Below are 26928 nucleotides of genomic sequence, written 5' to 3'. Positions count from 1 at the left end.
ATACTGAGCCAAATTTCAACTTACTAGTTCTAAAATATATTAGCATTTCTATGGTCCCGAAATAAAAATTTTAGAAATATGCGGTTTGAGATGCGATTTATCTATTCTATTATTATTTTTTATATAAAAAGAATACATACATATTTCATGCGAGTTTTTCTGGAAAAATGGGTATGAATTATGACGAAATGAGGCCCAAAGTAACTTCTGGAGATCTAAATGTACAATAAATATCTTTTGTTAAATTTCGAAGGTGTTCGAAAAATTCCGAAATTTTCAGGAGCTGTTATATTGAAGAATTTTGATTACGAAAAAGTTGTCTAAAAATCCTCAAAATATTGTAGGATATATAGAATTTGAGGTGCTGATTCCAAAAATAAAACATTTTTCTCGTCTTCGGACAAGATTTTAGAAATATTCGGTTCGAACTGCCATTTTTTTTTAAATCCAAAAAAAGGTCATATTTTCAAAAGGCGAATCTGGAAAGTAGTCGGAATTATGGAAAAAATGACATCGAAAGTAACTTTGGTTGAATTTGGAAGCTGGTGGAAAAAATCCGAAATTTTCATAAGAGGCGAAATATTGATTTTAAAATACAATTTTTTTTAGTATTTAAAAAAAGTAATTTCAGTATTCGATTTTGGAAAAATGGTAGGAGTTATCAAAGACATGAGGCCGGAAATACGTTCTAGAGGTCGAAAGTGTAACAAAGGGATAAACAAACAACCTTAGAACGAGCTAAACTTTTTCATTATAGATTGTCATCCGGTCATCAAAAAAATCCCCGATTCCCAATAAAAACAATTTAAAAAATAATAAACCGTAACAACTATAATTATTTCGTATAACAAGTTTTCTTTATTTTTCTAATAAACTGGTAATATTCCCACGAACACTGACTGCAAACTTTTCCTGGTACGTGAATCAGAAAAAATTCTTATGCAAATAGAAATTAAAATGCGAATGCTATGTAAATATGATGAGAAGATTAATAAGCAATCAACAAGAAAAGTACTTATTCACAGTAAGCGTAACCACTGCTACTTATTATATTCATACTCACCGATCAACCCATTACGTAAACATATATATTAATTGACAGTCGATCACCTCAGGGTCAGGATTATCTCCACGTTTTGCTTTATCGACGTGTCAAGGAAACAGAAAACTGCATGCGCATGTTCCATGCACTCTAATGCATTTATTAGCACAACGTCTCTAACTGGCAGTATTGACAACTCATCAAAACAACAATAACGTGCTTTCCTGAAGAATGTTGCATAATAACGATTATGCTGTGCATGGGTCACAGTTTTGGAAAATTGGTGTATGTAATTTTTGTGAAGTTACCCGTGCCCACAATTTCGATTACATTGTTACCTGAGTTAATTGCGTTTTGATCACCAGATTTATATCTCAGTAATTGTTCTTTGTTTTGGATTAATTAAACTATGTATCCCGGATCCGATAAGTTTAATTCATGTACATGTTAACGACTATAATGGACGCGCCACCAACGGCGTTTTCATAGCTTCACCCGATCACATTTTTTCGTTGCAATTCTAGTGGCTCGACTGTGATCGTTGTCGCCTTTTTTCCGGCGTGCGTTATTTTTTCACGGTGGTCTTCAGAGCGATGTCGGTGAACTCGATTATTGTGTTGGCAAGATTGGTAGTGATATTTCGCGTGGAATAAATGTGGCGGAGTCGGATTGCTACCGATAAGTACCAGAGGCGCACCGGGTACGTGCAGAAATCACAAAGAAATCGTCTGCCGTTCTCAGGCACGGACATTATCCGTTAAATTGAATACATTCCTTCACGGACGAAGAGACGGTGGCACATCGCCACCTTGCCACTTATTGCGCCGACAACCAAAAAGTCGGACATTCTTCGGCGGTCCCGCAGGGTGCTGCTTCGGGAACCATGTTGCATGTGGGGGGTGTACATGGAAATGTGGAGTCACGACGGCTTGTTGATTTGACGTTTTGACGTTTTTTGAAAGCGGTGATGCATTGTGGAGGCTGGAATTAGTGTGAAAAAGCAGATAAAAATGTTCTAATGAGCGATTAATTGTTAAGGATGAATGAACCGTTAATAGACGTTACACTTCACAAGGCACGATGTATAATTTTGCGATTAGACCCCTATAGCTTGATAAATTGGATGAGATGCCACTTAGCCGTGCGAATTTTGATTCCTTTACAAAAACTGCATTGACAATGAGGCATACAAGGTTGTAAAATGTGTCGATATTCTCCGGTTGTCAGACGAGATAAGATCTTGAAACAGGAATAAATGAAAACACGGGTTGCACTTAAAAACTACAACTAAGTTCGTCGTGAAATTTTTGTCAAACACGTCTTGAACAATGTAGAAGATCTGTCCATCCAATAAAAAAATATTTGTACCATCTATCGGCAGTGAAGCCGCTTTAAAGCGTAACTTGGTAATAAGAGAGCATCCTTGAGTGTTAACTATGCATAAAAGATAAGCAGTAAAACCCGGAAATAATAAAACACCGAAAGTCACACTAGTTGGTAGATTAGTCACTTCAGGAGCTTGTACAACATATCACTTCTGGAAGATACCGTCAACAATGAAATTTTTATGTGTGTTGTAAAGATAACTCCTGTAATTAAAGTTACGTTGTTATAAATAATCAAAGTTGAGGGGTAAAATTGTTCCAAAAATATTTTGAAGAGATGAGAACAAAGCGTAATTAATTATTCATTCCATCGCTAAATTGAAATAGGTAATTAATTATCATAATTACACAGATCTGCGTGTTTCCCTCTGTGTACCAAAAAAACCACTTATTGTATTCCAAGTTGCTAATTTGAGATTGTTGTTGCAGAGATCCTTCACTCTCATTCTTCAGGCTGTGGACCACAATAACTTTACATTACCTGGTAAGTATAGCGTAACGCTCCTCACCGTCCGTCCTGTGGGCGTCCAACACCCATCCTAGATCATCCTCTATCAGAAGGTGTGCGAGTGCATGTTGACTTATTCAAGAATCTACCCACACGGACTCACACTTTCTACGAGTTGTTCGAGTGATGTTTTCCCAATAAAACTAATTAACCTACTGGGTGCTGACACTTGTGCTACCTCAAACAAAACATATTCAAGAGGTTGTTACCGACGACCACGCACCGTTTTAATTTGTTTGGTACAACTTGAAACGGGCACTTGTCAACCGAAAAGAGATGCTTCACGAGAAATATCCACTTGTGCCTAGTTCATCATACCCCTGATTGCCCAACGACTGTTTGATAAAATTCTGGTGTGCAATTCTATGGCTAGAGGCGCTCCTCTTGACTTGCATTGCCAATCAATTATGCAAATTGAGTTGAGTGTGTTATCACCGGCGTGTCAAAATGTCCGTGGGGAATCGGTCGACATTTTAAAATTGTTAAACAAGTTACAAGCGATTGAAGAATGTTGCAGAATTAGGTGGTAAAATCCAAAATTTTTTACCGAGTTGAGAACTGGTACTTCAACTAGCTACAAAGATGCGAAATTATTTAATCACAATAAACTTAATTCAAGTAGTCCCAGAATGACATCACCAAAAATTCCCTCCATAAAATAATACGCTTTGTTTATCAAGCAATTTTCTGCCGATTAAAGTGAATGTTGATGGCTTCCGCATCACTGTTGAATTTCACCTTGTTGCCTAACCCACCCACCACCAGCGGGTAGCACATGATTCACCACACAGTAGGTCTTGTTTACAACTCCTCATGAATGAAGAACATCTTTTACACGATTGTCCCGGGGGTGTGCGAGATTGTTGTAGCGTGGGCAGTCTTCCGATTCAATCACGAACATCTTTAGGCAAGGACGTCGGTCGACACTTGCTACTTGCTACTGGCTCCCGTTCCGTTCCTCCTCATCAATTTCCTCTTTCTTTTACAGCTACTAACGACATAATAGAAGAAGCCACCTATTCTGGCATCATCGACCCGAGCGCGGAATGGCACACCCTCAACCACAGGGGGCCGAAGGCCCGCCTCACCTACAGGGTGCGGGTCAAATGTGATAGTCATTACTACAATGCCACCTGCACCAAGTTCTGCAGGCCGAGGGATGACAAGTTCGGGCATTATATCTGCGACTCGAATGGGGACAAGGAGTGCATAGAGGGATGGAAGGGGGCGACGTGTGATTTTGGTACGTATAGTTTGGATTTTTATTTTATATTATGCATTATTATAGTGCCAAACAAACAAAATCAATGTTCAGTTACCGTAATTGTTTTAAGTAAAAAATGTACCATACGTGTTTCTTAATGTCGTCATTGTTTCAGCTGTTTGTAAACCAGGCTGTCATCCCGTCCACGGCAAATGTGATAACCCCGGCGAGTGCAAGTTAGTATAACTTTATTTCCATTCTTTACAAATAAGCTTCATTTCCGTCAAATCAATCTTCTTTAATCTCTCATTGGATACCGCAATTAAAAAGTGTATAAGGAAGAGTTTCTCCAGAAAAAACTCTTCAACAAATCCCATCACGGCATGGTTTCCTCGACTCCTGACTTTCTCACGTACCCATCAAATTCCATACCTAAAACCGATTTATTTCTCCAATAATTGACGTATCTTCTTTATGTTAGATACAATTTATCCGACAATTGATATAATTTAATCTTGCAGAATCGCTTTTTCCGCAAACTGCAATAAATAAGATATCTCGGTACGTTACGTGATGACGTGATCCTCTTCGCAATTGCTTCCTCCATCAGCTCGTAACACTCGCGTTCTGATTAAAATGAAACGTATTTTAAACGTCTCGGACCCACTTTGAGATGAGCCAATTAAGTTTTCGCAACCGCGTCGTCTGGCGGCTTACGCAACCCGCGATTCCTCAACAAATACGTAATTGCTGATGGTGTAAATTGAATTGGGTCCGAGACGCTAAAATATCGGCATTTAATAATTACACGTTGAAGCCGACTGGCCGCGAGCCATCTCTGCACGTTACTTTTTTTCCGAGTTCGCCTTTATCACTCACCTATTTGCTTTTATTTCCAGCTAACGCGAAAATTGCACTTGATTAATTGTGTTTGCGTTCGAGTCATTCCTCTGCGCCGTTTCGTAACTGTTATTTTTTTAACAGGCCTTTCATAAATCTGATACGAATTTAATTGTCGGTTATTATAAACGATTATATTTCGTTGTTATTGATGCCAGATATCCGAAGATTATATATTAACTTCTGTTGTATTAGCAGGGCTACGCCTACTGCTTTCTTTCGTAATTAATGCCAGAACGGACGGGCTCCGCACGGTTTTCGATAAAATCTAATGCCGACCCTGGCAAGGAATGCCATACGCACAGCGAAGTGCACATATTTCACTCAAAGGTCAGAGGTATGCTACTTACCCTATTCATCTTCAGTGGCATATGTTGGAAAAAATCGATATCTACACGATAAAAGCACTTTGGAAACGCATACCGAATTACATTATATCCAAAGATAATTTTTAATTCATTTCACACAGAATCAATGAAAAAAAACGTTTGATACACCTTTTTGTTGTCTGTATATTTATTTGTTTTCTAGTGAGTTCTACGCATTCCATTTTTTCTTTCTCGTCGTTTTGACCTCGATGTCTTTATTATCATTTGTTGTATACTTTCCATCTCATTTCTTTTCTGGTTTTCAATTGACTTGTGTTTATAGTTCTCTAGTTTCGCTGTTTTTTTATTAATTCCCTTCTCTCTCGCTGCCTCCCTCTTTCCGCCTTTCTCCCTCTGCCTCTCTCCCTATACCTCTAGTTCTCGGCGCCCCTCGTTCTCTTTCTCCCTCTCCCTTGCTCTTGGCGCCTCACTCTTTTTTTCAAGATGTCCCACTCTCGGCGCCTCTCTCTGCCTCTTTCTCCTACCTCTCCCTCTCTCTCGGCGACACATTTTCTCTTTCGCGGTGCCTCACTCTCTGGCACCTCTCTCTCCCTCTCCACATTTGCCTCTGTCTCTTTCCCCTGCCCCCCTCTCTCTCTGTGTGTGTGTGTGCCTCTATCTCTCCCTGTATGTTCTCACTCTCCTTCTGCCTCACTCTTTCTCAGCGCCTCACTCTTTCTCGACGCCTCTCTCTGCCTTTCTCCTCTACTTCTCTCTGCCTTTCTCCCTCTGCCTCTCTCTGCCTTTCCCTCTCTGTCTCCCTCGCGCTGCCTCGCTCCCTCTGCTTCTCTATGTCGGTGCCTCTCCCTCTGCCTCCCAATCTGTATGTCTCTCTATCCACTTTTCTCCTTCTGCCTCTCCCCCTATACCTCTCTTTCTCGGCACCTCATTTTTTCTTTCACGGTGCCTCACTCTTTCTTTCGCGGTGCCTCACTCTCTATCTTTACCTCTGCCTTTTCCCCTGCCCCCCTCTCTCTCACTGTTTCTCTCTCTGCCTCTCTCCCCTGCCCCCCTCTTTCTCTGCGCCTCTCTCTGTGTCTTTCTATCTCTCCTTGTATGTTCCCCTCTCTCTACGACCCTCTCCTTCTGCCTCACTCTTTCTCGGCGCCTCACTCTTTCTCGGCGCCTCACTCTTTTTCTCAGCACCTCACTATTTTCGGCGCCTCACCCTCTTTCTCTCGGCGCTCCTCATTCTTTCTCGACGCCTCTTTCTCTCGCGTTCTCTCACTCGGCGCCTCTCTCTGCCTTTCTCCCTCTGCCTATCTCTGCCTCTCTCGCGTTGCCTCACTCCCTCTGCCTCTGTATCTCGACGCCTCTCCCTCTCTCTCTCTCCTCTCCCTCTCTCTCTCTCTCCTCTCTCTCTCTCTCTCTCTCTCTCTCTCTCTCTCTCTCTCTCTCTCTCTCTCTCTCTCTCTCTCTCTCTCTCTCGACGCCTCTCTCTCTCTCTCTCTCTCTCGACGCCTCTCCCTCTCTCTCTCTCGATGCCCCTCTATCTGTATTTCTCTCTTTCCGCCTTTCTCCTTCTGCCTCTCCCCCTATACCTCTCTTTCTCGGCGCCGCTCTCACTCGTTCTCTCGGCGACACATTTTCTCTTTCGCGGTGCCTCACTCTCTGGCACCTCTCTCTCCCTCTCCACATTTACCTCTACCTCTGCGTGTTTCCCCTGCCCCTTTCTCTCGCTCTCCGTCCCTTGCCCCCGCTCTCTGTCTCTCTATGCCTCGATCTCTCCCTGTATGTTCCGTTCCCTTCTCTCTCCTTCTGCCTCACTCTTTCTCAGCGCCTTACTCTCTTTCTCAGCGCCTATTCTCTTTCTCGGTGCCTCACTCTCCTTTTTTCGGCGCCTCACTCTCATTTTCTCGGCGCCTCACTCTCCTTTTCTCGGCGCCTCACCCTCTCTTCCTCGGCGTATTTTGCTATCTCTCGACGCCTATTTCTCTCGCGTTCCCTCACTCGGCGCCTCTCTCTGCCTTTCTCCCTCTACTTCTCTGCCTTTCTCCCTCTGCCTCTCTCTGCCTTTACCTCTCTGTCTCCCTCCCTCTGCCTCTCTATCTCGGTGCCTCTCCCTCTGCCTCCCAATCTGTATGTCTCTCTTCCCGCTTTACTCCTTCTGCCTCTCCCCCTATACTTCTCTTTCTCGACACCTCATTTTTTCTTTCGCGGTGCTTCACTCTTTCTTTCGCGGTGCCTCACTCTTTATCTTTACCTCTGCCTCTCTCCCCTGCCCCCCTCTTTCTCTGCGCCTCTCTCTGTGTCTTTCTATCTCTGCTTGTATGTTCCCCTCTCTCCACGACCCTCTCCTTCTACCTCACTTTTTCTCGGCGCCTCACTCTTTTTCTCAGCGCCTCACTCTCTTTTTTGGCGCCTCACTCTTTCTCAGCGCCCTACTCTGTTTCTCGGCGCCTCACTCTTTCTCGACGCCTTTTTCCCCCGCTCTTTCGCTCGGCGTCTCTCTGCCTTTCTGGCTCGGTCTCTCTCTCTCTCATTCTCAATATCTTCTTCTGCCTCCCTCCCTCTGTCTATCTCCTTCTGCCCTTCTTCTTCTGCCTCTCTCTTTCAGCCCCTCTTCTTCTGCCTCTCCCACTCTGGCCTTCCCCTTCTGCCTCTCTCTCCCTCTACCTCGCTCTCGATGTGTCTCTGTGTTTCTCTGTCTATTTCTGTCTGTGTGTGACCCCCTCTTTTCCGCCTCTCCTCTGTTGCCTCTCCCTCTGCCTGCATCTCTCTCCCTTTCGGCACCTCTATCATTCTCTTTCTCGGCGCCCCTGTTCCTCTCTTTCTCCCGTTCGGCACATCTATCGCTCTTTTTCTATCGGCGGTTCTATCACACTTTCCCTCTTCCTCTTTATTCTCTTACCTCTCCCGCTTTTCGTTTTTTCCTTTATGTGATTAATATTTGCCTTCAATTTTTGGATGAATTTTTGATTTTTTAAATTTTTGTAATCACACATTTCACAAGTTCTTCTGCGCTTTTAAGCGGACTTTTTCTTCTTTTTTTTTTCCTCTTCGTTTTTCCATAGTTCTTTCATACTATTCTTGTGAATTTATTGTCTTTTCTTTAATTATTTCTTCCATTATTATAGTCTTCATTTTAACATAAATTTATATTTTCTTACATTGCCAGCAATATTGGGTTGAGTGCGGTATTGAGTCAATTTATAGAAGGTCGTAATTTAAAAAAGTGCATTCAAAATTTGAGATTATTATGTTTATGTTTACAGATTTTCAGTAATATTAATCTTAATTCCTCTTTCATATTATATTATACTTATACTTTTTTTTCTTATTCTATTTAGATAAACTCTTTAATTTGTTGCAACTTTTTTTAACTTTCTTCATCAATATCTTGTGCCATTTTTTTTTGCTTTGATTTCCGAGTTTTGATCTTTAAATTTGTAAGTTTTTACTTCCCGAGCGTAAACTAAGGGAGTATTGTAATAGGGTCCAGGCGACTTGATATTTTCCCGACGTTCTATAACCTCCCGTTTCCGTCTATCTGTCTGTTTGTCGTCTATGTCAATTTTTGTTGGACATACCGAAACTACTAGACCAATTGTTGTCAAATATTGTATGTATATTAGAAATATCATGTAGATGGTAAAATACTAACCAAAATTTGGCTAGTCATCGCCACCAACAATCTGAAGTCATCCCCTAATCATCTTGTATGGTAAAGAGATTTTATAAAATAATGTAGTCCTGTACTCCTGGTTCATGAATCCGCCTTTTGATTTTTTTTTTTTTTCACAATTACTTATGAATATATTTTTGTGCAATATTTTCCCTTTAAGTAGTGTTGCCGTTTTCTCAATATTTTTCTTTCTATTTGTTTTTGTTTTCTAAAATTATATTTCCTTCTACTTTCCTATGTTATTTCAAATGGCTTCGACTTATTTAATGTTATTTAAGTGATAATATTTCGTAAAAAACACATTTTGACTCCTCTGGTGTGACGTCAATATTATTTTTACAAAGACAACACAAAAACTAACCTATAAAGCCTCACATTTTTTACTGTTATCTTGGTTCTGCCAAAATACTTAAAAAATTAGTTTAAATAATAAAAATTCTTCAAACTTCAGCGTTTTTATTTATTTCGATCCTTTGTAGATACATCGACCTCCAAAATACGTTTAGCAACATTTAACCATCTGTATTTGTGCAAATTCAGGTTATGTAATTGTAAATTGCGTGCAAGAATTCCTGCTTATCATTCTACTTGGTAAAGGTGGTCAAGTAAATCCAGTTACATTTTTCCGTTTTCTCGTTGTTTTTGACCTAAAACCCAAAGTCAACCTTTTCTTTCCCCTTTTGGCGTTACTTTAACCACTTCCTAGTACCAAATTTAACTATTGCCAACACAAAAACGCACCTCTTCCATCTCGACATCCCAAAGTTCCCCTCTTGACCTCCCGTCGAAGTCTCCACGTCTCAGTTACGGTCAGCGGTCTCGGCGTGAAATTCCTGCCTCTTGAGGGCAAAGCACACAAAATGAGTCGGTTTTTTCGCCGCCGAAGCATATTCTACACTTCCGTCGGGACGTGCATTATGGTGTTAATAACACTGTTAGAAGTGTGTTGGAGGTGCAAATTTGTCACGGCTCGTACCACAATAAAACGGAGCAATCATTGCATTGTGTCGGGAACGGAAAAGGCGAGACGCTTCCGAGAAATCGCGGCAAAAAGAGACTCTGTTGCGCAACCTGCATGTATTTACACGCTTTTAAAAATCTTTCACGGATTTTATGCTTTTCAGTTGCCGGCCCGGATGGCGAGGGGACTTCTGCGACCAGTGCGAGCCCTACCCCGGATGCAAGCACGGGTACTGCAATGGGTCGTCGTGGCAGTGCATCTGTGATACCAACTGGGGAGGAATCTTATGCGATCAAGGTAATGGAAAAAAGAGAAGCAAAAAATGTGCTTAGTCGTTGTCTTGACAATCCCAACTTCTAAATTATTTTGGTCACTTCTAGTATCCTAGAATTGAGGTTTCCGAAAGGTACTACCGATAGCGTCATCTCAAAAATTTGTGAAATAAATATCTGTTGAAAAATTTCATTGTCAACTTCTCCAGTCATCCAAAAAAACTGGACTTGTTCGATTATTATATTTCAGGGACGTGAGAAGCTCTTCGTAAATAGTTTTACATCAATTTTTGCATAATGTGGACTCTGTTCCCAACATACCAATGTTGGTGTCAAATTTAAGTTTGATTTTCAAAAATTGAAGCTGTAATTTTGAATATTTTACACCAACTTCTCGACGTTTGTTGTTACTTAAGGACAACACCCCTGCCAACATTACATAACAAAAGCTGTTGTTTTCCACGTTCACTTCCCATTACTTACCATAATAATAGCATTAATATGCAAGAGGCGATAAACTAATTTAAGAAGCTTAGTTAAAAACGTAAAGCTAAAGAGAACCAACACATGCTTGCTGCTGCACTTTGAAACACCGTGGGATATTTTACAGGTGCGAGTGTCGAGTTCTTGGGACCATAATACGCCTAAGTCCTCTAATCTCAACCGGATACGTCCGAAGAAAAAAAGGATTAGGTCCATAAAGCCTCGTATGTCAGCGAGCTTTTGTTTAATTTCGTGGGTTACTAACTCTTATTTATGGTGGCAAACAGCCGGAGGCTGCGCAACCTAATGTAGTTCTTGAACTCGTAACGTTTAGCAAAAAACGAGGAAGCGCGTCCTGTATGGTAATTAAAATTTTTGGTGATTGGTCAAATTTCCGCAGCGTGACACTTAGAATTGGCAAGGTCATGTGCTTCTAATAGACGGAGTTAATTGCCTGTTTTCGGTCATCAGCTATAATTGTGTGGAGTTTTTTCGCGTTTTCAAAGTTTAATTCGTTCCCAGGTGTGCGCGATTTTTTCTATAAATCAAATTGATCTGAGTCTAGTGATGCTAAATTCGCCAAATTCCTGAGATACTTGTGGGTTTTGGAGGCGAATTATCGTGCTGCACACGGACGGTCAGTGTAATTTAATCCAGCGTTTATAGTGTTGATGAACTTTTTATATTAACACATCGCTATAACTTGTTATCTGCACGCGCCATTTTGACTCTTTATCACTGGTAACATAATGAGGTTTGTCAAATTAAAAGCGGAATGAAGTTGTCGTGTACAGGTCTGAGAACAGGTTTGGGCAAAATCGGCACATCTATGCTTTGGTGCTTTATGGTAATTCATTTTCGGTCCTCAAACGATCTTCCGTTGTCATAATAACTTGCCGTTTTAAGGAAAAAAAAGTAGGCCCGCCCACCCGCCCTATCTCAATTGTAATGATTTTTTTCATTCATCGTGAGCCAAGAGGGCGGAGCTTAACTGCAAAATCGTTATTTCTCTACGAGAAATTAAAAACATGTTTTTGAGTATCGTGTTGTTCAAAGCATACTATGACTATTAAGAAAAAAATACAGCCAAAGATTAGGCCCCACCCATACCCGCCCCGACCTCAATTCTCAATTGTGATGAATTTTTCATTCGTTGTCAGAGCGAGGGGCGGAGCGTAATTGCAAAATCGATATTTCCCTATACAAATTTACCATTTTAAACATGTTTTCAGTGTCTTCTTGTAAGAAGATGACTACACATATTAAGAAGACAAAGGAAAATGTTAGCCCCGCCCACCCACCCTGTCTCAATTGTGATGATTTTTTTTTCAATCGTCGAGAATCAAAGGAGCGGAATTTAATTGCAAAATCGTTATTATTTGTCTACAAGAAATTACCATGTAAGACATATTTTTGACTATCGGGTTATTCAAACAATACTTTGGATATAAAAAAAAAAACAAAATAAAGCCAAAGATTAAGCCCTGATCTAAATAGTAATGAAATTTTTATTCGTTACCTAGGGGCGGAGCGCATTTGCAAAATCTATATTTCCGTATATTTGGCATTTTTTTCTTAATATACATAGTATTCTTTGCACAACACGGTATCAAACACATGTTTTTAATTTCTTGTATAGAAATAAATATTTTGCAGTTAATCTCCCTTTGGTTCTTGGCGAATAAAAAAAAGTCATCACAATTGATATAGGGCGGGTGGGCGGGCTTAAATTTTGCCTTTTTGTTTTAACATATGTAGGCTTCGTTTCACAAAAGAAACTGAAAACATGTTTAAAATGGAAAGTTTGTATAAGAAAATATCGATTTTGCAATTAGGCACCGCCTCATAATTGCAAAAATATACCATTTTTATCATGTTTAAAGTTTCTTGTTGTGAAAAGATAGCTATGTTTATTAAGAAATAAAACGCAAAATATAAGCCCCGCCCACCCTCCCTATCTCAATTCTGATGATTTTTTTTATTCATCGTGAGCCGAAGGGCGGAGCTTAATTGTAAAATCGATATTTCCCTATACAAATTTACCACTTTAAACATGTTTGAAGGTTCTTGTTATGAAAAGATGACTACACATATTAAGAAAACAAGGCAAAATGTAAGCCCCGCCCATCCGCCCTATCTCAATTCTGATGATTTTTTTTTATTCGTCGTGAGCCGAGGGGCGGAGCTAAATTGTAAAATCCATATTTTCTTACAAAAATCTACCATTTTAAACGTGTTTAAGTTTCTAAGAATAAAAAAAATCATGACAATTGAGATGAGTCGGTGAGCGGGGTTTATATTTAGCCTTTGTTTTCTTAATACACATAGTATTCTTTGAACAACACGATACTCAAAAACATGTTTTTAGTTTCCTGTAAAAAATAAGTATTTTGCAGTTAAGCTCCGCCCTCTTGGTTCTCGGCAAATAACAAAAAAATCGTTACAATTGAGATAGGGCGGGTGGGCGGGCTTAAATTTTGCCTCATTGTTTTAATATACGTAGACTTCTTTTCACAACAAGAAACTTAAAACGTATTTAAAATGGAAAATTTGTATAAGAAAATATCTAATTTGCAATTAGGCTCCGCCCTATAATTGCAAAATCCATATTTCCTTGTAAAAATGTACCATTTTCACCATGTTTTAAGTTTCTTGTGGTGAAAAGATGACTACATATATTAGGAAAACAAGGCAAAATGTAAGCCCCGCCCACCCGCCCTATCTCAATTCTGATGATTTTTTTATTCATCGTGAGCCGAGGGGCGGAGTTTAATTGTCAAATCGATGTTTGCCTATACAAATTTACCATTTTAAACATGTTTGAAGGTTCTTGAAAAGATGACTACACATATTAAGAAAACCAGGCAAAATTTTGCCATTTTGCCTGTTTGTTTTAATATGTGTAGATATTTTTTTAACTACAAGAAACTTAAAACATGTTTAAAATGGAAAATTTGTATAAGAAAACATCGATTTTGTAATAACTATGTTTTAAGTTTCTTGTTCTGAAAATATGGATATGTATAGTAAGAAAAAAAAAGCCAAAATATAAGCCCCGCCCACCCACTCAATCTCAATTGTAATGATTTTTTTAATCGTCAAAAGCTACAGGAGCGGAATTTAATTGCAAAATCATTATTTCTCTACAAAAAATTACCATGTAAGGCATGTTTTTGAGTATCGTATTATTCAAAAAATGCTATGTATAATAAGAAAAAAATTAATACGAAAAATTAAGCCCCACCCATACCTGCCTTGATCTAAATAGTAATGAAGTTTTTATTCGTTGACAGACCTAGGGGCGGACCCTATTTGAAAAATCCACATTTCCTTCGAAAAATTTACCATTTTAAACATGTTTTAAGTTTCTAATAATAAAAAAAATCATCACAATTGAGATGGGGTGGGTGGGCGGGGTTTATATTTGCCTTTTTTCCTTAATACACATAATATGTTTTGAACAACACGATACTCAAACATATATTTTTAGTTTCGTGTACAGAAATAAGTATTTTGCAGTTAAGCTCCGCCCCTTGGTTCTCGATGAATAAAAAAAATCATCACAATTGCGATATTTTTTTTAATATATTATGTAGACTTTTTTTCACAACAAGAAACTTAAAATATATTTAAAATGGAAAATTTGTACAAGAAAATATCTAATTTGCTATTAGGCTCCGCCCTATAATTGCAAAATCCATATTTCCTTGTAAAAATGTACCATTTTCACCATGTTTCAAGTTTCTTGTGGTGAAAAGACGACTGCACATATTAAGAAAACATGGAGAAATTTAATCCCCGCCCACCCGCCCTGTCTCAATTCTGATGATTTTTTTTATTCATCGTGAGCCGAGGGGCGGAGCTTAATTGTAAAATCGATATTTCTCTATTCAAATTTACCATTTTAAACATGTTTGAAGGTTCTTGTTATGAAAAGATGTCTACACATATTAAGAAGACAAGGCAAAATGTAAGCCCCGCCCACCCGGCCTATCTTAATTCTCATGATTTTTTTTTTAGTCGTCGTGAGCCGTGGGGCGGGGCTTAATTGTAAAATCCAAATTTTCTTACAAAAATTTACCATTTTAAACGTGTTTTAAGTTTCTAAGAATAAAAAAATCATCACAATTGAGATGGGGTGGGTGGGCGGGGTTTATATTTTGCCTTTGTTTTCTTAATATACATAGTATTCTTTGAACAAGACGATACTCAAAAACATGCTTTTAATTTCTTGTAAAGAATAAGTATTTTACAGTTAAGCTTCACCCCCTTAGTATTCGGCCAATAAAAAAAATCATCAGAATTGAGATAGGGCGGGTGGGCGGGCTTTCATTTTGCCTTTTTGTTTTAATATGTATAGACTTTTTTTTACTACAAGAAACTTAAAACATGTTTAAAATGGAAAATCTGTCTAAGAAAACATCGATCTTGCAATTAGACACCGCCTCATAATGTACCATTTTTACCATGTTTTAAGTTTCTTGTTATGAAAAGATAACTATGTTTATTAAGAAATAAAAGGCAAAATATAAGGCCCGCCCACCCTCCTCATCTCAATTCTGATGATTTTTTTGTTCGTCGTGAGCCGAGGGGCGGAGTTTAATTGTCAAATCGATGTTTCCCTATACAAATTTACCATTTTAAACATGTTTGAAGGTTCTTGAAAAGATGACTACACATATTAAGAAAACAAGGCAAAATGTAAGCCCCGCCCACCCGCCCTATCTCAATTCTGATGATTTTTTTTTTATTCGTCGTGAGCCGAGGGGCGGGGCTTAATGATAAAATCCATATTTTCTTACAAAAATTTACCATTTTAAACGTGTATAAGTTTCTAAGAATAAAAAAATCATCACAAGTGAGATGGGGTGGGTGGGCGGGGTTTATATTTTGCCTTTGTTTTCTTAATATACATAGTATTCTTTGAACAACACGATACTCAAACATTTTTGATTTCTTGTAAAGAAATGAGTATTTTGCAGTTAAGCTCCGCCCTTTTGGTTCTCGGCAAATAAAAAAATCGTTACAATTGAGATAGGGCGGGCGGGAGGGCTTTCATTTTGCCTTTTTGTTTTAATATGTGTAGACTTTTTTTTCACTACAAGAAACTTAAAACATGTTTAAAATGGAAAATCTGTCTACGAAAACATCGATTTTGCAATTAGGCTCCGCCCCATAATTGCCAAATCCATATTTCCTCGCAAAAATGTAGCATTTTTACTATGTTTTAAGTTTCTTGTTCTGAAAAGATGGCTATGTATAGTAAGAAAAAAACAGGCAAAATATAAGTAACGCCCCAATCTCAATTGTAATGATTTTTTTTAATCGTCGAAAGCCACAGGAGCGGAATTTAATTGCAAAATAACTATTTTTCTACAAAAAATTACCATGTAAGACATTTTTTTGAGTATCGTATTATTCAAAAAATGCTATGTATAATAAGAAAAAAATGTATGCCAAAGATTAAGCCCCACCCATACCTGCCTTGATCTAAATAGTAATGAAGTTTTTATTCGTTGACAGACCTAGGGGCGGACTATTTGAAAAATCCACATTTCCTTGAAAAAATGTACCATTTTAAACATGTTTTAAGTTCCTAATAATAAAAAAATATATCACAATTGCGATGGGGTGGGTGGGCGGGGTTTATATTTGCATTTGTGTCCTAATACACATAATATTCTTTGAAGAACACAATACTGAAAAATATATTTTTAGTTTCGTGTAAAGAAATAAGTATTTTGCAGTTAAGCTCCGCCCCCTTGGTTCTCGGCGAAAAAAAAAAAATCATAACAAATGCGATAGGGCGGGTGGGCGGGCTTACATTTTGCATTTTTGCTTTAATATAGTATGTAGACTTTTTTCACAGCAAGAAACTTAAAACATTTTTAGAATAGAAAGTTTGTATAAGAAAATATCGATTTTGCAATTAGGCTCCACCCCATAATTGCAAAATCCATATTTCCTTGCAAAAATGTACCATTTTAACCATGTTTTAGGTTTCTTGTTATGGAAAGCTGGCTATGTATATTATTAAGTAAAAAAATGAAAATATAAGTTAAATATAATGTTTTCCTTTTGTCTATGATAAAATGATGTAGATGTATTCACTACAGCTTTTTTCATGTTCTAAGTCCCTAAAAACAGTTCAATCAACCAAAAAAATGTGGCAGAAATATCGTAAAATATCACCATTGTCATCTGTTTTCCCCTTTTTTGTGTCTTAAACACTAAAATCGCTTGAAAAGCCTCATACTGACACCTATTTTAAAGACCCCTATCATATTAAATATTCGTTAGTAATACATTCAGGCCAAAAAATGGCGCCTAATTCAAACTTGTCTGTCGTCTAGCGTTCCACCTTAATGGCCTTTTATTGCCTTATTTTGAAAAAAAGCCACTTCTGCCTCGATTCTTTAAGCACCTTTCCCACAAAAACAATCCATTAAAAACGTGCACAGCAAGAATAATGGAGAATGTAGTTACATAATAACACTCAATGAATAATGTCTAAAAAAGCTAATGTACCATGCAAGCGATCTGTCATTTCCATACAACTTAATAATCATAAACTTCACCGCACGATCGCGCTTTGTCACGAGAATATTCGAAAAAAATAATGAGAATTCGACAGATGCGCCCTCGTACAACTGTTGTGTACAAAACAGAAAAAACTCGAGTGTCCTAAAGGGAACATTGTCCATTCATCACCATCTCCATAAAAAAATAGAGCAACAGGGGCGTTATGGATTGTGGTCCGGGACAATGCTGCACTTGATCATGCGGCCGTTCCAACCCCCTTTATTAAATTAACAAAAGTTTTTAAATAGGGATAGTTTAACCCTTCGACATGTGTAGACGAGGGCGGCAATTAAGCGCACATTATGGAAGAAAAAAAGTGTGAATCTGAAGCAAGTGTCGATTACGCATTGTGACACCATAGGGTGTTCAATATAGCTACTCAGCAAAATTTTGAGATGACGTAACCCAAATCCTGAAAGCTTATTTCAGGATCTCTCGCCCATTATGCAAATGCGGGCCGTTAATTATTTCAGCCATCCAACATGTTATTAAAAGGAAGCCCCGTAACACCAATTTACCTTTCGAAAACAGCACAATTCCCATCGAACCATCAATTCGGTTCACTCATCCTGTCAATCACGGAGGTCAAGCAGGCTAATTATAATTCCTAAAACAAGCGCTTTTTTCAGCGTCTAACTTTTTAATCTTTTCAGATTTAAATTACTGCGGAACCCATGAACCGTGTTTAAATGGGGGCACCTGTGAGAACACGGCCCCGGATAATTACTTGTGCACATGCCCGGAAGGGTTTTCCGGTACCAATTGCGAAGTCGTGGACAACCCGTGCGCTCCACAACCGTGCCTCCACGGAGGGACTTGTCTGGAAGCCGGAGGCTCCTTCAGCTGCGAGTGCGCCCCGGGATGGACCGGGACCACGTGTAATGTCGGTAAGTCATCGTAGCTTGAAAAGCTGTCACAGCGATGTACTGTGAGTTCGTCCCAAGATAAATAAGCTATCAAATGTGTGATATTTAAGTTTACCTTTCCCCTAATGTAAACCGCGTTTTATTTACTCTGCGACCTACTGTTATCGATAAATCTTTCGTTGGGGTCGAGTGGTTGAAAGTATGTGAAGGGAGCATTGTAAACTACACTTGACACTTGTTCATCATTGGAGCCTCTTGTAGCGTTGATTGATGAGAAGCAGCCCCTTTCTTTTGTTGGATTGTTAGATTTCTGATTAGTTCCAGAGGTTTCACACAATTAAGTTTAATTAATTGAATTAAAGATTATATTAATAATCAGGTCGTGAGAATCGTACGAGCTTGAGTTACAGTAGGAAAAATATTCGGTTTATTTTCTGCATAACGTTTGGTTTCTTTGCCTCAGACAATATTAATAATGCTCGGCCTATAATTATGGTGTTGGGGATTATTAAGTTACACCTACACACAAATCCAATCAAAGCTACTAAGTAATAAATAGACGATCGGTTACAGCACAAGGAAAGAACTTTGAATTTTTATAGTTACTAATCACCGAGTATATAATAACATGGGCGTGAAGGTTGATACATCTATGGTAATAATGCTTGTTTTGGACTTCGTGTGTCACTGAGCGAAGTTTTTGAAAATTATTGCCTGGATCTGTCATAAACTACGCTAGCAGTATTAGTTACAAAATTGTAATTACGGGTGTCACACATTTCCTGAAATTTTGGTGTTTCAAATTTGCCGCACATTTATAGTAATATTCACCATACAGCATAGGCGGCAAAATCAACGCCGTACTTTTTTTTAAGACACAATCTATTAAATATTAAACGATTCCGAGAATTTAAAGCCAGACTGAGTAAGCTTAAAGTAAGTCAAACTTTAACAACAAACCAACCAATTAATTTTTTTGAGGTTAACTCAATACAGTTAAAGGCTATAATAGTGGACAAAGCTTTTTCGGTTACTGGAATTAAGTTATTCTGCTTTTTGTGGAAATTGTGGTTTCGTCTTCATTAGATTAGTGGATATTGAAATCACGATTTTGTCTGAAAAAACTATAGTTAAACCACAGTTACGTAGTGATTGGTGAGACCTGTGTCCACAGAACATATAATTTTGTCTTTAAGGTTTCTTTTTTGTGGTAATGTTTGTTTATGGAATAGTTTTTCTTTGAATTATGCAAAAATATGTCACAATAATCACACGTTAGGAAAAACGTGTAGCTTCTAATTTAAAGCAGTTTTCGGTGGCATGTCTTCGGTCACGAAAAACTCGTTGCACGGAATTATCTCAGCCTAAAAGTAAATGGCACAATCAAAAATTATAGGTAGCCATTTGATATTTCATGATAGACATATATCTTCATAATTACTTATAAATAACCTCCTGAAGGGAGCAGACCTTGAGGTTGCCAAAACCGACAATTTATTAACTCTAGAGTAGTGATTTCCTTATGATTGGCAAATGGGAAAGTCTAGTACTATTAATTATACAACAATGCTTACGCACAGCTGCAAAAAGTCTTGTGAGACGTCTATTTTTGGTCATTCCATTTCTTCTTTTCCCTGTGGACCTCGTTTTTCGAGTCCAACTTTTTGTACCCCGTGCCCATCTTATGAAATAACGTCTCCCAGCATGAAGCCCATTAAAACTCCCGCCGCCTTAAAAACACCACGTTCCCACCGGATCAACCTTTCGCGAATAAAAACACAAGCGAATCCGATAAAACTCGCTTTAAAGAAGAAGAGAAAGTGAAGAAATAGTCGAGCCGAAGCCGAGTTGTTTTCGTACCACGCCTCTCACGTTGCCATCAAACAACAGACCTGTTATTTTCTGAGAAGTTAAATTAATTGAGTTTTTTTTCTACCGAGAAGGTAAGCGTTTCTACCGGCAACCATAATGAATCCTACGGCCCGACTTCTTCAGTAAATGGTAGTTGTCTACTGTTTTTTAAAATTGTTATTTATTAAATTATTTAATTTACTCATCCAAGTTTTTAGAACTTCATTTCTACGTTTCCTCGTACCCTGCAATTATGCCCAGAAAATGATGGGTATTGCTGTACCAACAAAATGGGATCCTTCGACGTCATGATTTATCATTAGCACAAACGCGCCGCCAAATTCCCCTAAATCGGGGTACCACCACCAGCTTGACTAAGAGTAGAGATAGAGTCAAAATCATTTTTTCCTTGTTAATTTCTGGTCGTTGATCGAATTGAACCATCTCGGATTGACCATCACGAATAGGAAGAGCACATTGAGTATATCGTGCCGAATAGGTGGCAGCACTGGTGGAATGCGGGGTCAAAGGTGGCTGAGCGCAGCGTTCTGACGTAATTAAGTCTCCCCGCGATCGCAGCGCTCCCTACAAGTAATAGATATAATAACGGGGCGGGGGAGCGACGTAATTGCCGGGTACGTCTCTGATTTATACGGACAGAACGGCCGTCTTTTTCTATCGGCAGGGGGCGCAACCTCTAATGTCACCTTGCTTTCCGCACAGGTAGTCCCTAAAATATGGCCAATCCCGAACAGATAAATCCCCCAATTACTCTCTGACACGACAAGATTTACTTTCCAAAATTACGCAGTTATGCGCAATTTTGCTAACAATGATGGATGCTTGCCTCCGCGTAAGAAGCCATAAGTGTCAAAAAAAAAGATCTTATCTCGAAAACACTGGAACTCAATTTTGGAGCGGCGCACATTTATTACGGCAGAGGGCGTGACTTGTCGAACGAAATATGATTGGGGCAAAAATGTATCAAGGTCGTGTATCAAAGTAAGAGTCAATTTATATTAAATTAAAAAGATGGTTAAATGTGGGCACCGATTCGGTTATCGCGGCGATCTTGTTTCGTAAGCAATTATTGCAGCAGGTGTTAACGGAATTTGCAATTTTTCGGGGTTAGGTTGGCAAGATAAGGTGAAATTTGTTGTCTTCTGCCTCAGGTCGGCCAACCGCTGCGAAAATAATCCAAGCAATGAGCGTCGTTGATGGAAGCCGACTATCACAGCTCTAAAATGAATGATACGTCGTGCTTTATTTGCGACAGCGGTATTTCCCGGCTCATGATGCTAGATTAGATAGTACAAGGAAAAGAAAAAAATTACGAGTTACTGTCTTCTTAACATGATATATCTGTTTCGTGCTTCACTCGGATACGGCAACCGTTGATTTTATAGGAATAGTTGACCTAAGTGCAGTTCTTATTGTTTCGTTATTTTATTGCAGACATTGATGAATGCGCCTCAGCTCCGTGTCAGAACGGTGGAACGTGCGTCGATCTGGAGGACTCTTTCAAGTGCGACTGTCCAACAGCGTGGGAAGGAAATGTCTGCCAGTTCGGTAAGTCTACCAGAAGAAGAATGGAGTTTGTTTTTCAATTGTACACAACTTTTACTAACAACTTTTCCGGGTAACATTAATAACAAAGACACAGGTATTCGTCCCCTAATTTTTTATTTCTTCCAGCCATAACTTTCTTATTATTAATGATACGCCGAAAAGTTATTAACAACAGTTGTAGATAATCATATTGTCTACAGAAATGGTTCTGACAAATTTTTTGTCAGACCCAGAGTTGCGGAGATAACTCAAAAAATCGTTGCAAACCCGATTCTCGGGATGGCTGTCCCGGATACCTGGGTTCGAATCTCGTAGATTTTGAGTGTGTTTGTGGTTTCAGACGCCGACGAGTGCCTCCGCACCCCGTCCCCGTGCATCAACGCCATGTCCTGTGTGAACCTGGTCGGCGACTACCGGTGCAAATGCCGGGTCGGATGGACTGGAAAAAACTGCGATCAGAACATCAACGATTGTGTGGGACAATGCCAACATGGCGCCACCTGCATCGATTTGGTCAACGATTACCACTGTGCCTGTCAGCCTGGATACACAGGTCCGTACTAGCAAAAAAACTCCAGCATCCCGTCTGAATACAATCGCGCGTTTAACGAATCCGCTCATCTTTATGATTGCAGATCTTGATCAAAGATAAGCAGATTCGTCAGAGCGACACATAAACTAAGATCCTCCGGTGCGTCGTCTTAGACCGTCCAGAAATTCTTCGTGCGAAACGTGGAATAAGAATGCGTCATTAAAATTCATTCTGACGTGTGAATGTTAACGCAAATTACCGTTGCTTTTGCGCTCACGACGGCTCGCCTCTTGGAAAACGACAGAGAAAGAGATGTTGGCGGTGTTGATAAGTGCATTTGCATTCGGTGGTGCACGATTTCGTGCAAAATGGACATTATACAATTATTGACACTCCCTTCCGACTACTTCATGTTGGCGTTGGAGGTTTTCAGCGCGTTTATGGCCAATTTTATGGCGATCGGGCTTCGACGGTAAGATTGATGGTTGGAAATGAAGGATCGACCTGACCTCCGATCAATCTTCAAATCTTCATTTCAATTCTATTCACGTTACTTACACGGCGGCTTCACAAAAACTGACACTTTATCATGGTTAGAACTTCCTCTTAGCCACATTATGCGTCTACTAGCGTTTAATAGAATACTGTTAGCGAAGACACCGGTTGATTAAAACGTACCGGTACCGAGGAGGAGAATCGATTCTTTCTTACACAGACCAAACTAGGCAACCAGATTCAAGATCTCGTAAACTATAACGTTTTTTCTTCACCAGTCGCCACACCGCTTATTTAACATTTTAAGCGTTATTTATCATAAATTATGACAATTTCATATTCATAAATTAAAACAAAACAGAGGAACTGTGTTCGTTTAAAAACCCGAAGACAGGATTTTTAATGGTTTATTACATAATCGTCTCGATTCATATTTTTGTACAAAACTGAGGCAATCCCATACACATTTCCATTTTATTACCATCAAGCCAAGATTTGCGACCACTCAAAATTATAGGCGTACAAAGTGCACATTTTTCAGTGGTCAAGTGGACAACTTCGCCATTTACACAACAGTTATGACGCAAAGGAGAAACAAAAAGGTTATGAAGTCGACTTTTGACCAGACGGTTCCTTATAAAGTTAAATTAAGTGAAAAGTGGCAAAGGCACACCTTTTGCTACCACTAATAAAACTATCGCGCGTCGAGTTCTTATTTGATATTGCGGAACCGGACTCTAATTTAAAACCGATCATAAACAGTCAGTGTTTTATCTGCCATAATGGTTGAAATTGTTCAAATCGGGATTCATTTTTTATTTCCCGTTCGCTAAACGTTTAAATTTTAGGAAAAACATTTGCAAGGTATAATAACGTTTTATTCCCGACACGGTTCCGTGACTTAGTGGATGTTTCGGAGATAATGGCGATCTGCGGTACTGCGATTATGGTTCGATGACGAACTTGGACCTTTCCTTTTTTTTTTTAACGCCGTCACTAGAATTATCACCCCATTTTCTTTATATAATGATGATAAAATAAGAATTATAATATTCAGAACGTTTTGTTCGATTGTGGTTTAATTTATAATAATTTTAGTCCTGTTTTGAGAAGACAAACTCATTCAAATTAAACTAATTTCTACGTAACATTCTTTCGATGCATAAACATAAATAAACACTTGAGGTTCAGATACCGCTGAAGGACAAGGGGTGTTATTTATGCTTCTGTTTTTTACTTTACAGCGGTTATAGCATATTCAAAACCTCATTTTTTATAGAGGGTGGGTGGGCGGGGCTAGTACCTGCTAAGATAAGACGGATTTTAACAAATGACGTATCTTCTAAGAAATTTAATTAAATTATTATAAAAAAAGACACTAGAGACTCCAAAGCTGTTTCAAATTCTTTCCCCACAGGAATACTTAGAACATTAAAAAACGGGGTCCCAAAATTAACTCAAAAACAGGTCAAGTCAGAATTTTCCAAAAATACTTTGAACAACAAACTGCCCCAAAAATATTTTAAATATGTCATTTGCCAAAATCACTCTTATTATATTTCGCCTTTTTTTCTTAATATACATAGTATTCTTTGAGCAACACTCAAAAACATGTTTTTAATTTCTCGTAGAGAAATAAGGATTTTGCAGTTAAGCTCCAGACCTTCTTGGCTCACGACGAATAAAAAAAATCATCACAATCGAGATAGGGTGGGTGGGCGGAGCTATATTTTGACTTTTTTTCTCAATATGTGTAGACTTATTTCGACAACAGGACAATGGTTAAAATGGTATATTTTTGCAAGGAAATTTGGATTTTACAATTATTAAGGGGTGGAGCCTAATTGCAAAATCGACATTTCCTTATACAAATTTTCCATTTCAAACATGTTTTAAGATCCATGTTGTGAAAAGAAGTCTACACACATTAAAACAAAAAGGCAAAATATAAACCCCGCCCACCCACCCCATCTCAATTGTGATGATTTTTTTATTCTTAGAAACCTAAAACACGTTACAAAATTTACCACTTTAAACGTGTTTTAAGTTTCTAGGAATAAAAAAATCATCACAACTGAGATGAGGTGGAGGGGGCGGGGTTTTTATTTTGCCTTTTTTTCTTAATATACCTACATAGTATTCTTTAAGCAACACTCAAAAATATGTTTTTGAGTAGAAAAATAAGGATTTTGCAGTTAAGCTCCACCTTCTTGAATCACGACGAATAAAAAAAATCATCACAATTGAGAAGGGGTGGGTGGGCGGGGTTTATATTTTGTGTTTTTTTCTTAATATACACAGTATTCTTTGAGCAACACTCAAAAACATGCTTTTAATCTCCCGTAAAGAAATAAGGATTTTGCAATTAAGCTCCACCTTAACTGCAAAACCCATGTTTGAGACATGATCGTATTATAGAAAATAGACTATTTTGAGAAAAAGTAGGGAAAGAATATTTTTATTCTCTTAAAAGTAAAAGAAGATCGAAAGAAGAAGCAGAAGAAACCTAAAACGGGTTTAAAATGGTAAATTTTGGTAGAAAAATATGGATTTTGCAGTTAAACTCCGCCCTTCTATCTGACAACGAATAAAAAATTCATCACAACTGAGGTAGGGGTGGGGATTAATTATTGGCTTCTTTTCAACAACAGGATAGTTAAAACATAAATCTCAAGTTTACCATTTCATATTTTAATTATTTTATAGTTGAAAGAAAATTATGTGTATGTACTAAGAAAATCGAAGGATAAGCCCCACCCACCCGCCCCGATCTCAATTCTAATGAATTTTTTATTCGTTGTGAGATCGAGGGGTGGAGCTTATCTACAAAGTTCATATTTCTCTACAAGAAAACACCATGTTTTAAGTATCGTGTGGTTGAAAGAAAACTACACATTAATATGTGTAGTTTTCTTTAGTAGAAAAACGAAGCCAAAGTTTAAGCTCCACCTTGTTGGCTCACGACGAATAAAAAAATCATCACAATCGAGATAGGGTGGGTGGGCGGGGTTACATTTTGACTTTTTTTCTCAATATGTGCAGACTTATTTCGACAACAGGATATTTAAAACATGATTAAAATGGTATATTTTTGCAAGGAAATATAGATTTTGCAATTCTTAAGAGGTGGAGACTAATTGCAAAATCGGCATTTCTTTATACAAATTTTCCACTTCAAACATGGTTTAAGATCCATGTTGTGAAAAGAAGGCAAAATATAAGCCCCGCCCACCCACCCCATCTCAATTGTGGTGATTTCTTTTATTCTTAGACACTTAAAACACGTTACAAAAATTTAATATTGTAAACGTGTTTTAAGTTTCTAGGAAAAAAAATAAATTATCACAAATGAGATAGGGTGGGTGGGCGGGGCTTATAAGTTGCCTGTTTTTCTTAATATACATAGTATTCTTTGAGCAACACGCAAAAACATGTTTTTAATTTCTCGTAGAGAAATAAGGATTTTGCAGTTAAGCTCCACCTTCTTGGCTTACGACGAATAAAAAATAAATCTTCACAACCGAGAAGGGGTGGGTGGGCGGGATGTATAAGTTGCCTGTTTTTCTTAATATACATAGTATTCTTTGAGCAACACTCAAAAACATGTTTTTGATTTCGCGTAGAGAAATAAGGATTTTGCAGTTAAGCTCCAGACCTTGGTTCACGACGAATAAAAAAAATCACCACAATCGAGGTCATTAAAAAAAAAATCAGTCAGTGTATTTTATTGAATAAATCAAGAATTGCAAAACTGAATACATACTTTGAAATCTTGCAGACGTTTTAAAGTTATTTTAAGCATGGTAAATTGTTAACCAAAATTTATCTGTTTATTCCGGCCAAAAAATTGATAATGTTAAAAAATTGTTTCTAGATTTAAAAAGAAATAGTAAAATTTTCTAAAGAAATGTGGATTTTGTAATTAAGCTACGTCCTTCTAAGTGACAATAAATGAAAAATTCATCACAATTGAGACAGGGGTGGGTGGGTGGGCGGGGCTTAATCATTCATTTCTTTTTCGTAATGTATAGACTTTACTTTCAACAACATAATACTTAAAACATAATTTTAACATCAAATTCATCATTTGATATTTAAGTATTTTATTATTGAAATTGATAAGCCCCACCCACCCGCCCGATCTCAATTGTGATGAATTTTTTATTCGTCGTGAGACCGAGGGGTGGAGCTTAACTGCAAAGTCCATAGTTCTGTACAAGAAATTACAGAGTGAAATATGTTTGAAGCATTATCGTATTGTTTTGAGAAAAAATAGGAAACGAAG

The 26928-nt window shown here is 38.3% G+C and overlaps 2 protein-coding genes across 3 annotated transcripts in view; one reads left to right on the top strand and one right to left on the bottom strand.

Annotated features, from left to right (window-relative positions):
• The window catches only part of LOC135124348 (protein jagged-1b), a 201443-nt gene that overhangs the window by 154922 nt on the left and 19593 nt on the right, over positions 1–26928 (top strand). The window contains exons 3-9 of the mRNA XM_064049350.1: positions 2857–2911; positions 3924–4178; positions 4315–4375; positions 10157–10290; positions 17984–18217; positions 21503–21616; positions 21957–22169. Of these exons, the coding sequence (XP_063905420.1) occupies positions 2857–2911; positions 3924–4178; positions 4315–4375; positions 10157–10290; positions 17984–18217; positions 21503–21616; positions 21957–22169 (1066 nt within the window). The remainder of the gene's footprint in view (positions 1–2856; positions 2912–3923; positions 4179–4314; positions 4376–10156; positions 10291–17983; positions 18218–21502; positions 21617–21956; positions 22170–26928) is intronic.
• Positions 1–26928, bottom strand: part of LOC135124354 (senecionine N-oxygenase-like) — a 433910-nt gene that overhangs the window by 393095 nt on the left and 13887 nt on the right. The window lies entirely within an intron of this gene.

The sequence above is a fragment of the Zophobas morio genome, unplaced genomic scaffold (assembly GCF_036711695.1).
Source record: "Zophobas morio isolate AGI-343-1 ecotype UQ-CSIRO unplaced genomic scaffold, CSIRO_AGI_Zmor_V1 ptg000007l, whole genome shotgun sequence".
NCBI classification, from domain to species: Eukaryota; Metazoa; Arthropoda; class Insecta; order Coleoptera; family Tenebrionidae; genus Zophobas; species Zophobas morio.
The sequence above is the reverse complement of the archived record's forward strand: the minus strand, read 5'-3'. Positions and strand labels throughout refer to the sequence as shown.